A 16,409-nucleotide genomic window follows, 5' to 3' on the forward strand; every position below is an offset into this window, starting at 1 on the left:
AAGAAGTCTTGCCATTTCTACCACCACAGATGGACTTAAGGACATTGTGCTAGGTGAAATAAATCGGAGAAAGACAAATACCATACAGTCTCTTACATGTGGAATCTAAAAAACTAAGTTAAAAAAAAATAAGCTCACAGACACAGATTGGTGGTTCCAGGGGGTGGGAAGAGAGTAATAGGTGAACTGTTTCTCACTTTTTTCATTTAAAGAAAATGAATTTTAAAAATCTGATCTAGACAGGTGCTTCAGGGTATCAAAGTATTAACTCCTTCTCCCTCACTTTAATGAGCATTACTATGGAATGTTTCACCACACGGAGATCTTGCAAGTGTTGTAGAATGTCTAGTCCCTGAAGATGATCCCAGAATTATGACACAAGATCTACAGTGGTTGGAAGATAAATTTCATCTACTTTACTGAGTATGTTTCCACTAACAGGAACAACTGGAACTATCAAGTAAACGAGGTGGTAAAGAACCAAACTGTTAAAATAGAAGGAAATGTCCGTAAACTTGCCTATATAGACTTTTCATATATAATACAATATATAAGAACTTTTTGTATAAATTCGACTCTGCCCTCACCATCTGAGTTCACTGAACAGTCCAATGACTTCACTTAATCTCTACAGATTTCCACTTATTCTTGATTCTTTAACTGAAATCTCTGACAACGTGTTATTCCTAACATCCTAAAACCTTTTATTTTTTAACATAGCATTAAAACTTCCTTAAGAAATACCATCAGCCTGAAACTTCTGCAACTTTAGCTGGATAAAGAACTAAAATTACTAAAACTGGTTAAAGTCTACCTTTTAACACTTAGCCAACCCAGCACAAAAGAGAAACATGACGATGTATGTATGGGATGGTATTATCTCATCTTTCCCACAATCTTAAAAATGTCCTACCTCAGAAAAGGAGCATCAGATTTCACCAAGAATAATTTCTGCTGCTATTTAAAAGGCTCATGTCTCTGTCTCCAGCATAATATCTGAAAGGCTCTCACTTCTTACTGTTTCAGTTCAACTCATGTTTGCAAATGGCACCACAGTTACTTCTAATATTAAACACTGCAAACTAATGATCCCCAGGATTAAGATTTTAAATTAGTCATGTAGGTTCTTTTTATATGAAAATAGCAAGCAACAGAAAGATCAAGGCGGCGAAAAGGAAAGAAAACAAAGATCCTTCATCTGGGATGTATGGGGAGGAGCCAAAGCCAACCCGATACCTGAAAATTCTTGCTGTGTGCAAGATTAAAGGGAACTCCAAAAAGGTTAATGTTAAATACTGTCTTAAGATTCTTTACTTTGAACATAAACATGCAGGGGAAGTAAACTTTTGAAATTATATTTATTAATGTTTTATTATACATACTGTATTCTATTAAGATTGAGGAAGAGAGATGCCCCGCTCAAGTAACAAACTTGCCATCTTTTACAAAATTTAATTAGTAATTGACAGTATTATAGTTAGGACTTAATTCCTGAGAATTTGAACATTTAAGTTTTCTGTGAATTTACAACAAATGCTCACACTAATTTTAAATTACAGCATGTCTAAAAAAATGAAAATATTAACATTAATATGTTAGGAAGGAAAACCATCATCCAAATGTGTATGTTAACTTAGGTGTGAAACACTCAAGCCCTGTTTCTCAGCACTCTAATACCATTAAATATGCTTAATCTTTTCAGAGACTTCAAATAGGTGAACTGACTATAATTCATCCAGAGTACAGTGACATTATTTTGAACTAAAGGCAAAGTAACAACCTATCGGTTTCTTCTCATTGTAGGTACCCATACAGTCAGCAGGTGGGCTCTAGCTACTGTCGAGGATAAAATGGGTGATGTGTGGGGATGAGGAACAGATGTCTGATTCCCTTCTACTTACACTTTCTATCCCTTTTAAAGGACATGATTTTAGGGAAGTCAGAGAAAACAGAAAAGCAATACTTTGCTATGAAATGGTGACATCTGATATAACCCAATGCAAGATCATTAAATATAAACATTTACGAATAATGAGAACATAAGTTATTAATTATGCAGCATGCTCTAGGGCCATTTCTACAGTTAGAATGAATTACAAATATTAAAATGCCTTTAATTCATCATTTTCCATAATTTGGCAGGTCATGTTTACATAATTAAAAAAAAAAGTGTTTCCTACCTATTCCGTTTCTTCTGACTTTTAACAATGAAAGCATTTATCTTGGGCTGGGGAAATGACCCTGACTGCAACCAATGAACACAGACAGGGCATTGTACACCTGTTTCAAAAGCTGGAAATCAAACAACCTTGTTAGAACTTTCAGGATTTACCCAAAGAAATGTTTAATAGGCAAGTGCAATGGGAAATTAAATATTTTCCAAAATACTGTTAGTATTACATGTAAGGTTTTAAACTTTCTTGTTTTCACTGTAAAGATATCATTGTGTTATCTTAAAAGATTATAGGTCACAATTAACCATTTAACTATTAAGTAACATAAAGCTTTACAAAAATAAATCTAGTACCTTGCTGGGAGCTAAATTTACTCAAAATCTTTCCATACTTTTTAAAGCAGTAAATGATTTAATTTATTAAAACTTTATTGTCTCACAGTGGTAATTTTTTAAGAACCTGCACAGTGCTTAATCTGATGTCTTAGAGTATACTTGGTTTAAAGAAAAAGTTTGCCCAAACCATCACCAAGATTTCAATTCAACTTAATGAAGAAGAAACCTGAGTTTGGATGTAAAAATCAGAATTCATTCCATTTTCTCTGACATCATACATAGCGCCTTCAACCAAAGTGAAGCTTCAAGCAGGACTCTATGGCTTATCCGAATTTTATTCCACTTTGTGTATTACGTGAATCTTAAATTTAAAGCAGTGGTAGAGGTTAAATGTTCTCAAAGCCACGTAAACTGGTTATGAGACGCCTCACCGAAGACCCCAGCAGCTCTTGGGAGTCACATGAAGTTAACGATGAATCAGCTTATACTGGACGTAAAGAGTACATAACACATTCGTGCCTCATCTCTAGTATCAAAACATCCTCATGTATTCCTTTTATAAGAATATTGATGTGTATGATTCATGAATTTCAGGCTGAATTCCTTTTGTTTAAACATGTATTTACTGGCTGTACACAGTGTACGCACTGAATTGCCCAGTGACTGGACAAATACGGGTCAAAGACCCATGCAAACAAAACTCTAAATATTCACGTAGATGACAAGAAGTCTGAGGTGGCAGTTGAAGAATGTGGATTGGCCCTTTTAGAACTTCACTTCCTAGGCACATGTTAGCCTAAAGTCCAGGCAAAAATCCAACTTTAAAATCTCATTCTCGACCTTTGAAAAAGTAAAGCCTTTGGAAGAAGAATGGACTTATCCTTAGAGCACTGCCTTAAAGAGTTCCAGCAGTTCGACATGCCCCAGAGCAGCGGCCCGGGAACACTCCACTAGCTCACTCACATCCACGTCGCCGGCAGCAGTAATGACCCGTTCCGAGGACCGCACGGGGGCACCGCGTACCGTGCCGTCGGTGTCATTTGACAACACGATCCGCAGACACAGTGCCGTTGGACAGGTCTCCGTTGCTCATTTTAGTCTCCTCTGGAAGTGTAAGTGAAAACAACAACGGACAAATTTATGTTTGTTTTTCAAAACTGAAGTGAATAAAAACCGAGGACAGCTGCACGGCTAAATTTCAAACTAAGAAAATGTATCCACCAAATATTTCTTTAATATCACACATCATATTTAGATTATCTTTTTTAAAAAACTTGAGACTAAATACTGCAAATGTTACAGTTCCGACTGCTTCTGAAAGGGATGCGGATTTGTGAGAGACCAGAACAGCATCTGGGGGAGAGGCAGTGTTCACAACGCACGTCCGAAGGCGAGTTCCCCGCAGCCAAAGGAAGAAGCACCATTACAGTGTGGGACGTTGCTGAGGGAAACATGGCTACAAATTCACAGAGAAAACTGTCCAGAATAAGTAACTTTTCGTTTCAATCTGTAATTTTATATTTAAAAGCAACTTATTATGATTGTGATAAAATGAATTCCTAACTTTTGTGCAAAATGTCACGTGCATGTATTTCTTTGTAACAGAGAAAACTATCTGACTATTGTATTCAGCAAACTTTGCCTTCATTCCTGAGCAATCTTTAGCTAAAATAAGAGTCCTAAAACAGAAGAATAATTCAGGCATATGAGTGATGTACATCAACCAGAAAGAACCCTAGAGTTCCTTAAAAACCAGTCCACCCCTGGCTGGTATGCCTCTGGATGGAATGCCAGCCTGTGAACCAAAAGGTTGCTAGTTCAATCACTAGTTCGATTCCCAGTCAGGGCACATGCCTGGGTTGCAAGCCAGGTCCCCAGCTGGGGGCACACAAGAGACAACCAACTGATTGTATCTCTCACACATCGATGTTTCTCTCCCTCTCTTTCTCCTTTCCTTCCCCTCTCTCTAAAAATAACAACAAATAAAACCAGTCCAAATCAAGTTGTTTCACTGAGAATGAAAGGTTTGTTTTGTGTTAATGCTTTAGGTAGGTCTTAAAATAAACTAAGGACTGGCAACAAGGTTCTGGCATTATAAAAAGCCTGAAGAGAACTTATGCAATCACTGAGTTACCCCATAATTTAGATTAAACTGACTAAATCCTTCCAAATGGCTTTGCCAAACATTATCTTAGCTCTAAAAATGAACTGAAACATAGTATTAATATGTTTTTATTTAATAAATACTGAGTATCCTCTAGGTAACAGCCTGAAATGATTTTTCAAGCACACAATTATTATTTACTCAATCTAGACTCAAAAATGTCTGTGTATGCTCCTTACCAATAAATAATATTCAATTTATGGGAATAAGATTGTTGACACAAGTGGTCCATCCAATTAAATCACCTCTCCAATGTCAAAAATTTTTTCATTTGACAAAATTAAGATTAATAACATGTCATTTATGAAATGTAAGTTTTATGTTTTGATTTATGAAATACAAGATAAAAGGAAAAAGAGCAAACACGAAACTTTCAACTCAGTTGCTATACCTACTTTTGTGCTTCCAAGCAAAGAGGAAAACCTAAGTTTTGTAATTTCCACAACAGAAAAAAAGAAACATCCATTTCTGAGGATTTAGTGACAGCTGTCACTAAATTTGAAATCTGAGAGAGATGTATCATGGCAGAGTCTTTAAGTATGATACACTGAGCAATGTTCTTAAACATTAAAATATATGAATACTTTCCCACCATCCCACATAGTAATACAATGGACAGAATCCTCTCCTAAGTGACTCGGGTTCACTGACAGCACTGGCGGTTACCCTGGCTACAGTACACACCACCTCTCCAAGGCCTGGCTATGGAGGAGGGCAGAGGCTGTTCCCACGTCGCTGGGCGGCTCCCATGATTTTCCACCTTTTTCATCACCTGTCCCAGCGCATTCGGTCAATGTCTAGGCATCAGCAGCTCTGACTTAGGCAACAATTTAGTGTTCCTCCTCTAAACTGTCCCTTCTCATCTGAGACAGGGTGAGGGGTGGAAAAAGCCCCACTAAGTGTGTTCCTTTATTTAAATTTAAGGGAAGATGGATGAAACTGAATAATGAGTTATCCCAGAATGAACTATATATATTATGTCACTTTCCTTTCAGTTTCACAAATGATCCATGTGGGCTTTACTTTTTTAAAAGACATTTCTAGCCTGACCTGATGGAATGGGGAATTAGTGTCTACTATTATTCCCCAAAGATTGATTGGTCTTTCCAGATTTAAGCCATTTACCGACCTTCCTTCTCTTTCTTTTCTTGGTTTTCTTCAGCTGCCGTCTTGTCAGCTCTGAAGAAGATTCTTGCACTGCTCAGTGAGAAATACAGCAGTTCAAATTCCTAAGTAAATAAAAAATATTTGAAATAAAAGCTGAAAATACTTATATCTAAATAAAATTATATTTAATGTCGTTATTATTTCTAAAAAGCTCCAGTGGAAATCATACATACAGAAACTGAACTAAGCAACCCACCCATTTTTAAAGATCTGACCAAATGGCTTCCAAATACCGTTCATTTTAAAATATACTCTACTCATCTCACTTGTTAAAATGGGGGTTTTTCATGAGATTTATGTTTTTTTCAGACATCAAAAAGTATATTAAGGATATTAAGTATAAAAGGATATTAAGAAGTAATGGATATCAGAAAGTCAAAGCAGCTTTAACTACTGCTCTCCTCTAACCTGTAGATAGACATCCAATCGCTTCTGGGTGAGATTCATGGTTTGCAGTAGTTTCTCATCTTGACTAGCTGACTGCACATTCTGTTGCTTAGCAACTGCTCTTATCTCCTTCAGGTACTTCTCTCGAACAGACTGGAACCAGTGAAGCGAGTCAAACTCCTGGTACTGATCCAAAAGCTTCAGAATGTAGGCCACACCTGCCGTCATTAGCAAAACCAAAGCACAATGCAGTGAGTATAGAAGTTGTGTTCTACTCCACCAGTAACTCCTAATCACTTTGAATTAATTCCCTTTTAAATTACATCTTATAGCATAAATAAGTGTAACAATGTGACTTGACTTCACCTTAAAAAAAAAAAAGTGATGTGAAAGCATAAAGAATGAAAAGCAAGTCAAGAAAGAAGAGAAAGAAATGGCATGGCCACAGACATCCATCAGCTGGAGACACCACGGCTGTGAGGACATCCAGCCCTAGCTGGAGACAGCAGGGCTGTGGGGGCGGGACGGAGTGCCAGGGCTGCCCAGAGAGCACCGAAGGGAGCCACAGGGAAGCCAGGAAAACTTAATACAAGATGCTAACACTGGAAAACAAAGCCTGTTACGTCCAGCTACACTAAGTGAATAGCAATACTAAGGGGACAAGAATGACAGTTACAAACTGTGAAAGACAAGTATCACTCAGATGACCCAGCAAACAAAAAAAATAGTAAACACTGCTCATGAAAAATAAATCAACACAGAGAACACTCTCTCTAAAATCCCATTATAAGGTGAACATAAAACTAATGGAAAAACAATTCCATTAAGCTTACCCATGGCAAAGCCATCATCGGTAAAAGCAGCTCCAATTTTATTTTTTTTATTCAATTTCTCCTTGCAGCTAATGGAATGCTCTACAAAGTTGAGGGTCTAAAAAGACACAACAATGTATTAGAAAAACCATGCTAACAAATCTTCAGAACTTAGCTCCTAAAACAGAGATTACAATAATTATAAACAGGACCTCTTCTAGGCTCCTGTCTTTTCGATTTGAAATAGTTGCTTCACATAAAGAGCTTCTTGGAGAGGTCACAATCTGCACAAGTGTTTCTCTAGTGACTCTTCCCCCCAAGTTCCTAAATAGGAGCCCTCCCCACCTCCATCATTACTTATCCCAAGCCCAGTGCCTTTATAGAATCATCATAAAATATCATGCACATTTTACACATGAGGACTGTGAGGCTTAGGAGGCTGGATAACTTGCCCAACGTCATACTCGCAGTGAAAGTTGGATTCAAAAAAAGCAGGCCTGCCTACCTCAAAGCATAAGCACTTGTAAGCATGGCAATCCTTACTTTTGCCTACCCAATTCTTTCTAAAATACCATTATCACATTCTTGATTAAAAAGTACTAGTAATCATTTGCATAAATGAATGACCCCCAAAAGGCGATCCCTTAAAGTTCAGCTCCTCCAATACCTTCTCTAATCATATTATTTATTCAGCAAGGAGTTACTGACGCTTACTATTTTAAGTAATTACGGTAAGGAAGATAAATACCATCAGAGAGTTTGCACCGACAGCAGCACTCCCAGCAGTGACAAACGTGCTACGTCCCTGCACTGCCCGGTGCAATAAGCCACTAGCCACATGGGACCAAAGAGCACTTGAAATGTGGCCAGCACAACTGAGGAACTGGATTTTTATTTTATAAAATTTCAATTAATTTAAATTTAAATAGCCACTTGTAGCTACATACAGTAGCACAGCTCTAAAGGGGTAGAGACTTGTTTAAAACTTACAAGCCCTGACTGGTATAGCTCAGATGGTTGGACGTTGTCCCATACAGCGAAAGGTCACCGGTTCAATTCCCGGTCAGGACCCACGCCTGGGTTGCAGGTTGTCCTTGGTCAGGGTGCGTATGAAAAGCAAACTACCTATGTTTCTCTCGCACATAGATGATTCTCTCCCTTCCCTTCTTCCTCCCTTCTCCTCTAAAAATAAATAAAATCTTTAAAAAATAAAAAAAAAGCAGCTTTATATAGAAACCTTTAGGGAAAAATTACTCTTACTGCTACTATACACAGGGTCCTGCACAAATAATGCCCCTTTTTTCTTCCAAAATCCTTTTTGATAAAATCATAAGCATGTAATTTTGTGGCGTAACAATATCACACTCAAGCACACCATATGACATTTTAGGTGAAAAGTTCAAATTAAAACTATAAATCATTATATCCATATATTACCCTACCAACCACACTCAAGCAGATGTTACTTCTGCCGGGCCCTGTACTTTTCTAAACTCTTAACTCCATTTTCTCCACTGTAACTATTATTTTTATAATGCAATTTTGGGTAACTTGAGTTATTCTGGAAGGAAACTACAGAATCAGAGCAGACCACGTGATATACTACAGTAAGGAAGCACTGAAAATTTGGCCTACTTGTAGTATTTACTACTGGAGAGAAGGTGTCCTCTGACACAATGAATTTAAGAGATGTGTTAGAAATAACTTCATGACGTGACTAAAGTTAGTCTACAGTAATCACTTAAAATGATTATGTGGTACACTTCAGCCCCAAAATGATACATATATAATGGTGAACACTCAAGTAATTTAAATCACACCAGGTTTCTGCGCAGTCATTAACAAGTAAGAACCTGTCTTAACTACAAGTTTCATTCTGCATAGCTAATACATTAGTGAGAAATTCTAGGCCAGATTCACTGAGACCATATTCAATTTTATCTCCAACCAGAAGGACAGTCATAGAGTCTGTGTGCATTCCCTACTGCAGAGAAAGTAGGCCTATTTATTAATACTTTTTAAAATTCATTTGGGATACTAAAAATACTCACCAGTGGGGGAACAATGATGTAGAAGTTTCGGAGATGTATATTCTTTGGCCTTCGAAATTCTGGTGCAAAAACATCTACAAGCATCTTGAAATACTCCGTGCCTTCAGCAGAATTCCTCGTGTGATCACTGAGGACTGAATCCAAATGCCTACAATGCAAAAACTTTCTTACTTGGTATGCAAAACTGTGAAACACTGTAAGATATTTCTGAGTAAGTTTTCTTGGAGTTCAGAATGAACTAATTTTCTTACTGACAGAAGCTGAGCAGTACTGTTTAATTAAACTTAGTCCCTAAATATAACATGTGGGTCATCTTGGCACTTAAAATAATATTTTGAGTTTTGTATTTCTGCTTCCCACAAGGAGCCCTGTAGAATTCCATTTCATTTAAACAGATGCCTCTTCATCTTAAATCTTTTCACTAATGCTTCTCTACACCTTCTTCCCTCAACTGAAGCCTCGTTCTTTTTCAATAACTTAGAACCCCGTTCAACCTCCAGAAACATCAGCTGCTTTTTCTCCTGCATCCCTCATGTATCGCTACCACGCCTTTCAAAGGATTATTCTCCAACCACCAGAAGGTAGATATCTCTCCTTTGAGACTCACATTAATCCAACTATACCCAACTATGTAACTACTTCCTCCTGCAGGCAGGCATCTACTGACCTTTTAACCACTGCCCTACATTAATCTATCTCGGACCGTGAACCTGCTCCAGCCCCTGACCTCACCTGCTGCGAACCTTCCTGCACTTGATGCCAGTCAGCCATCCTATCCAAACCTGGAGATCTTAAAAAATAATGTCCTACTCTCTGCTGAACTGCTTCAAAATATTTTTAAAAGGTCATCAATTTTGAAATGAGTGATACCACTTAGTAAGAGGAAAAATGGTCTGATTTTCTTTTTTCATATGGAAGCCACAAATTTGTTCAATCATTTTAGGGCATGTGATTTCAAATAGCTTATTAACTGTTCTTGGCTTCTCTAATCTGGCAAAGAATTAAGCTACACAACACAGTATTTGTGTTGGGACTTCATGCTCATAAAAATGCACACATGCATTTTCTAGTATGTTTTTTTTTTGTATTTTAAAAAATTCTGAGCCTATCGAAAAGTTAAAATATAGTATAATGAACACCTGTATACCTTTCAACTAGTTCACCATTTACCATTGTCAACATTTCCTTTTTTTCCTGAAATAAAAGTTGCTCAGCCAATAAACAGTTTAGTATGAATCTATTAAGAATGAAGACATTTTCCTACGAAGATATATTATTACACCTAAAAATAAAAGTCATTTATAATACATGTTTAAATTTTCCCAATCATCCCTGAAATGTCCTTCTTATTGTCCTTGCTATTTTTTTCCTTATCTAGGATGTGATTAAGGATCACGCACTGTATTTGCTCATCAGGTCTCTGTAGTCTCCTGATCTAAAAATAGACTCCTTGCCTTTTTTGCCTTTCATGACATGTGACATTTTTAAAGAGTTGAGACCAGGTGTTCATTCGGTAGAATGACCAACGTTCTAAATGTCTCCAATGGTTTCCTCATAATTGATTCAGAATAAACATTTCTGGCAAGAATGTAACACAGGTACCTGCTATCACACCACATCAAGAGGACACAGACTGTCAGTATGCCCTGTTACTGGTAATGCTGCGTTTGATCACTTGGTTAAGGTGAAATACACCAATCTCTCCACTGTAAGGAGAGTTTTCCCCTTTGTTATTAATAAGCAATTCATGTGATAATTTTGTGATGAAATACTCTATTCTCCAAAAATATTCTAGAATTCATTGATGAATTTTGTCTGATCTAAAGTATGATAGTCGTGACTGCAAAACAGTGATTCCCCCCTAAATTTTCACATCCCACCCTTATTCAGTAGCTAGTGTTCTTCTGTCAAAAAGGAAGTTTCCCTCTGCTCCTCCAACCTTTCCTATTATCACTACGACTCACGGTTTCATTCTTCCCCTCAATGTATTACTATATTTTATAAATGCATTATGATCATTTTTTCTTTCTGAAAATTCAAACTGTTTCCACTTTGTCCAGGGATGCCCTTTCATGTCTGACTCAATAAACTGTTCCATCACTTAAAAAACTTAGTTTCCTAAAGTATTTCTCAATTCTGCAAGCCTCTCTCAAAAGTTTTAAATTGTGTTCCAAAGTCAAGACTGACTCAAGTCTATAGATCTGCAAAGTCCAGTAACATGCCATTAGCTATTTAAATTTAAATGAAATAAAGTTTAAAACTCAGTCCCCTCGTGCCATTAGCCCTCATTCAGGCGCTCCGCAGCGGCCTGTGGCAGTCCTGGGCAGTGCTGCTCCAGGCTGCCCGGAACGAAGGGCTGCCATTCCAGAGCAGTGTTAGCAAACAGAAACATTAAAGAAGTAAAAAGAAACAGGCGAAATGAATTTTGCTAATGAGATATTGGGCATTTACTTTCCAATAAATCCCCAAAATTAGTTACGTACTTCACATTTTAGCACATTTTCAACTTGGACTAGCTACATTTCAGGTGTTGAACAGCCTCGTGTTGCTACTGGCTATTACATTAAACAGCATGTTATAAAAGATCTCTTTTTAGTAAAGTTGGAAAGATCTCAGAATACTGTAGTCTTAAAAAATATATTTCATAAACTGAGACCATAACTTGTATAATAAAAACAGTGACGTATAAGTTTATATATTACCCTCTAGTCAATCTTTTATTTTTTTTTATTTTTACTTTAATCTTCAAATCCTTTTTATTGTTGTTCAAGTACAGTTGTCCCCATTTTCCCTCCACCACTCCCCTCCTGCCCCAACCATCCCCACCTCCCTCCCCTGCTTCTAACCGCGCGCTGGTTTTGTCCATGTGTCCTTCAGAGTTGTTCCTGAAATCCCTTCCCTCTTCCCCCCCATTATCCTCCCCCACCTCCCCTCTGGTTACTGTCAGATTGTCCTTAATTTCAATGTCTCTGGTTTTATATAAACATATACTTTATAAATCTCCAAATTTAGATTATTCTAAAACTAAATTACCTTGCTGCTTTTAATGTTTCTTCTCCAAGACCTTCTTCTTTTACTAATTCTTCAAAATTTATAATATCTTCAAGATCAGGCACAAACCTACATTAAAAATTCAGGAAGGAATTTGTTATGGCAAAATATATACGTACAACTGAAAATAAATACGTCTATGTACATAAAAGTGGTACTATGGGACTCTAAATTTTTCAACTATATATTTGAAAAGAACGTTGCATTTCAGTTTTATTACTAATATCACTTCAGACCCAAAACTGAAATTTATATGAATAATCAAATTTTAATCCTTAAAACCATATAATCTTTAGAACCATTTACAAACTGTACTAATAAATTAACTTTAAAAGAAATAACAATTTTCAAATCTGTCATATTTTAAGAAAAAAATTTTAACTAGTACTACAATTAATGTTTTCTTCCATATTTTATATCAAAATGCAATACATCAACGAGGGAAAAAAACCTCTACAATCTTACAATAGATTTAAGTGACATAAAAATTTTAAATGGAGTAAACAAGGCAAAATGATGTTTGCATCCATACCTAATGGCGTTGCTGCTACAATGAAGGCCACCAGATCTTATCATTCGTACATAGCCCATAGCATTACCTTAAAAAACACACACACAAAAACAATCAGGTATTTATACAAATAACTCTGAACTCTAATAATCAGGAATATAGTTATACGTAGCAATTATAAGGTATCCATACTCCTTAGAACCAAAAGATTCTGCTGTATTTTATTTCAGTTCTTGCTCCAAAAAATAAACGTATATCTGGGCCCTTAAAATATAAATTTATATACTTATACACATCTATATTAAACCCTTTAAAAATAACTGTTAACTCATTTGATAAGCCAAACTAAATACTGGCAATAAATTTTTTTACTGTATCAGTAATTTCTTCACTCCTGTATGGACAGTCAGTGTCTGTCTGTCTGTCTCTCTCTCTCTCACACACACACACACCTGAAAGTACTATCAGAAAACCTTATCTGATGCTTCCAAATTTATGTCTCTATCATCCACTACTCCTCTAAGCTTTTTAATCCAATGCCTATACCTCACATGGCTAAGAAGAACTTTTAATATGTTCAAGTCAAACTCAAGATCTTCACCCCCTAATTATATTTTCTTTCCCAGAAACTGACAATTCCATCCTTCCAGTTTCTCATATCAAATGCCCTGAAGTCATTCCTGATGGCTTTCTTTCTCTTACACTTTATATCTAATCAATGGGCAAATTATTCGACTCCGCCTTCAAAATGTAGCTAGCACCCGACCACCTTCCACCACCTGCACAGCTACCACCCCATCCCAAACCACCGCCGCTCCTGCCCAGACCACCGCAGGATGCAGTGGCCTCCTGACCTCCCTACTGTCACTGTTGGCAATGTCGCCCCCCCACCCCCACCAATCTTTTATCTACATACCAGTAAGTGATCCTTTTAAAACTAAGTTGGAGCATGTTGCTTCTTTTCTGAAAACTCTACAATGGCTTTCCATCTCACAGTAAAATCCACACTGACATCCTAACATAGCCTTGTATGACCTTGACCCTTGATGCTGTCCTGATACCATGGCCCACCACTCACACCTTCACTAACTCCATTCCAGCTCCCATTTCCCAAAAATACTGAACAGACTCAGGGCTTTTGCACTTCCTGCCATCTCTGTCTGGTACTCTTTCCCTCGATGTGCACATAGCTTATTCCCTTGAGTCACTGAAGTCCCCGTTCAAATGTCAGCTCCTCAGAGCCGTCCCTGAGCAGCACCGAACGGCACCGCCCAGGCCCCACTGCACGTCGTTACCAGCACTCGGCACTGACACCTTTCTGTGTGCCCCCCCACCCAGAACGCAGACCCACGACTCGGCTTTTGTGTTCACTGCCCCGACCCGAGAGCCAACGTGCCCCGGCACACAGTAGGAATTCAACATATAAAGCACAGCAGAATTTAAGTTACTCAGGGGAAAGAACAGAGAAAAAGGCAAGTAGCAGTTAAAATTCCACAGTCGCTGTAAGGGATATATGTGCTTTACATTCACTAACTCATCTGACGTTTCTAACAACCTTCAGAATACGTATCACTGAACCTACTTTAAGGCCTATTCTAATATGAGATGACTCTAAACTGTTTCAATATGGATCTTAGAAAAACCAAATATCTAGTTTTTTTGTTTTCCTCCAAATTGTCAGACCAATATCTAGCTGATCCAAATGTGCTAATGAGAGGCAAGTACTGAACAGCAGTTAAGAGCAAATCTCAGAAGCCGTACTACTTGGGTTCAAATCAGGACTCAGCCACTTTTCAGACATAAGACCTTGGTCACGTTATAAACCTTGTATGTCAGACTCCTCCTCTGTTACGTTAAGGGGGCAGAGACTGTTTACTGTTATATATATCACCAACACATAAAAACATTTCTTGTCCTGAGTAAATATCTATGGAGTACATTAATAGAATACTTCGCAGCACTGAGCTTTATATTCGTTAGAACACACAAGCACTCAGAACAAACTGCCACAAAGGAAATGCTCAGTAAATGTTAGTGATGGCTGTTATTTCAGCAGCCGGGTTATTAGGTAAAAGAACTTCCCATTTTGCTCCCAGCTTTGAGATTCCTTACTCCTTTTCTCAAGATACTAAAAAAGAATCAAAACACATTATAGTGTTTTAAGCAGAGGTAAGGAATTTGTATTTTTTTAAGAAAATAAAGAATGAAATGCTGGAACAAAATGAAAAGTATAATTAATATTCCCCAACCATGGAATGCACCCTGGTGGCAACTGAGGTGACATTGACATTATTTTTTTGTTTACTGGGGGGAAATGACCAGCATACTAACCTCATGACTTAGCAATTATTTCATAGAATAAAAATTTATATATTTTTAAAAATATAAAAACACGAAATAAATAATAGTACAGGCAATAATCACATGGGAAAAAGACTCTGGTATTGGTATGTGAATAAATGAAGTTTTCCACAACAGTGCTCTAAAAAAAAAAAAGCTCTTAATCTGAGACCCACAGACTAACTTCAAATACCTGAGCTCCAGTATATTACATGCAAACTGTATGTGCATATGGCATTGTTCTGGGGGAATCAATCCAGAATTTTCATCAGACTCTCAAAAAGGGTTAACAACTACTGTCCCATAAGTTTACATGATATATGTGAAAAACTCAAATAAGTATAAAATTTTGTCAATCCATGGTTACTTTTAAACGCAGTTCTTGTTTCCAAATATAATGTAACACACTTCAGAAGACAAGTCCTACGTGTAAGGCAGAAAGACAGCTCAGGAAATTGTAAGTAAATGTGAAATGATGTGGCATGGAAGAATTACAACACTTAATATTTCACGTTTAAATTTATATGTACCTTACATTCGTTAACTTTTCACATATTCTCTTTGTATTTAGGCTGTAACCTCTTTTGAAAGTCTAAACAGTGCCTTAAACAGAGTAGGTACACAAGAAACAGTTATCAGTTGACTATTATTATGAGTACAGTCTTTGAGATGAATTAGTTATTATAATATATATATTTATTTTTTATCCTCACCCAAGGATGTGCTTACATTTTAGGTAGAGAAGGGAGGGAGAGAGAAAGAGGGAAAGAAACACTGATGCGAGCGAGAAACATCTGTTGGCTGCCTTTCATACACGCCCCAACCAGAGCCCAAAACCACAACTGAGGTACGTACCCTGACCAGGAATGGAACCCATAACCTTTTAGTCTATGGGATGACAGTCCAACCAACTGAGCCACACTGGCTAGAGCTAAACATGTTTTTAATTGAAAGATTTTATTTAACATATTAGTCCACAGTCTATCAATTATTTCTGCACCAATAGTGTAATCATACTTAAAAAACTTTTGGTAAAAAAAGGAAGTTATCTAGTAAAACAAAGCTGAACTCAGACACTCACATACTAAGTTATTTGTATGAGATATTTAATATATGAGATAGATTCTTGAGATCTGTACTTTATTTCCCAACACTCTGATAATAACTTACCAATCTGGCTGATGAGTTGCCTAAACTGATCAAGGTAGCTTTGTCCTTCTGGGGTTATTCCAAGTTTTCTGATGCCTCGATTAAATTTTTCTGCTCTTTCAAAAGGATACTGGAGAGATAATTTAAAGACTACCTTTATTAACAGAGACCCCTAACATATAAAATGCCTACCAAATCAACCATGCTAATACCACTTTCCTTTCTAATTTTTCATTTCCATTGTGCTTAAGGAAAAAAAATCACTCAG

General features: G+C 37.1%; 1 protein-coding gene across 2 annotated transcripts in view; it reads right to left on the reverse strand.

The window, feature by feature from the left end:
* Window positions 1–1,339: 1,339 nt before the first annotated feature.
* Window positions 1,340–16,409, reverse strand: part of WASHC4 (WASH complex subunit 4) — a 54,451-nt gene continuing 39,381 nt past the window's right edge. For both annotated transcript variants that reach the window (XM_045826513.1, XM_045826514.1), the window contains 8 exons: window positions 16,163–16,271; window positions 12,674–12,740; window positions 12,124–12,210; window positions 9,091–9,238; window positions 7,061–7,157; window positions 6,249–6,445; window positions 5,803–5,902; window positions 1,340–3,613 (listed from right to left, as the gene is read on the reverse strand). In XM_045826513.1, the coding sequence (XP_045682469.1) occupies window positions 3,546–3,613; window positions 5,803–5,902; window positions 6,249–6,445; window positions 7,061–7,157; window positions 9,091–9,238; window positions 12,124–12,210; window positions 12,674–12,740; window positions 16,163–16,271 (873 nt within the window). In that variant the 3' untranslated portion in view covers window positions 1,340–3,545. The remainder of the gene's footprint in view (window positions 3,614–5,802; window positions 5,903–6,248; window positions 6,446–7,060; window positions 7,158–9,090; window positions 9,239–12,123; window positions 12,211–12,673; window positions 12,741–16,162; window positions 16,272–16,409) is intronic.

Source organism: Phyllostomus hastatus, unplaced genomic scaffold (assembly GCF_019186645.2).
Source record: "Phyllostomus hastatus isolate PE091 unplaced genomic scaffold, TTU_PhHast_1.1 phas_scaffold_755, whole genome shotgun sequence".
Lineage (NCBI taxonomy): Eukaryota > Metazoa > Chordata > Mammalia > Chiroptera > Phyllostomidae > Phyllostomus > Phyllostomus hastatus.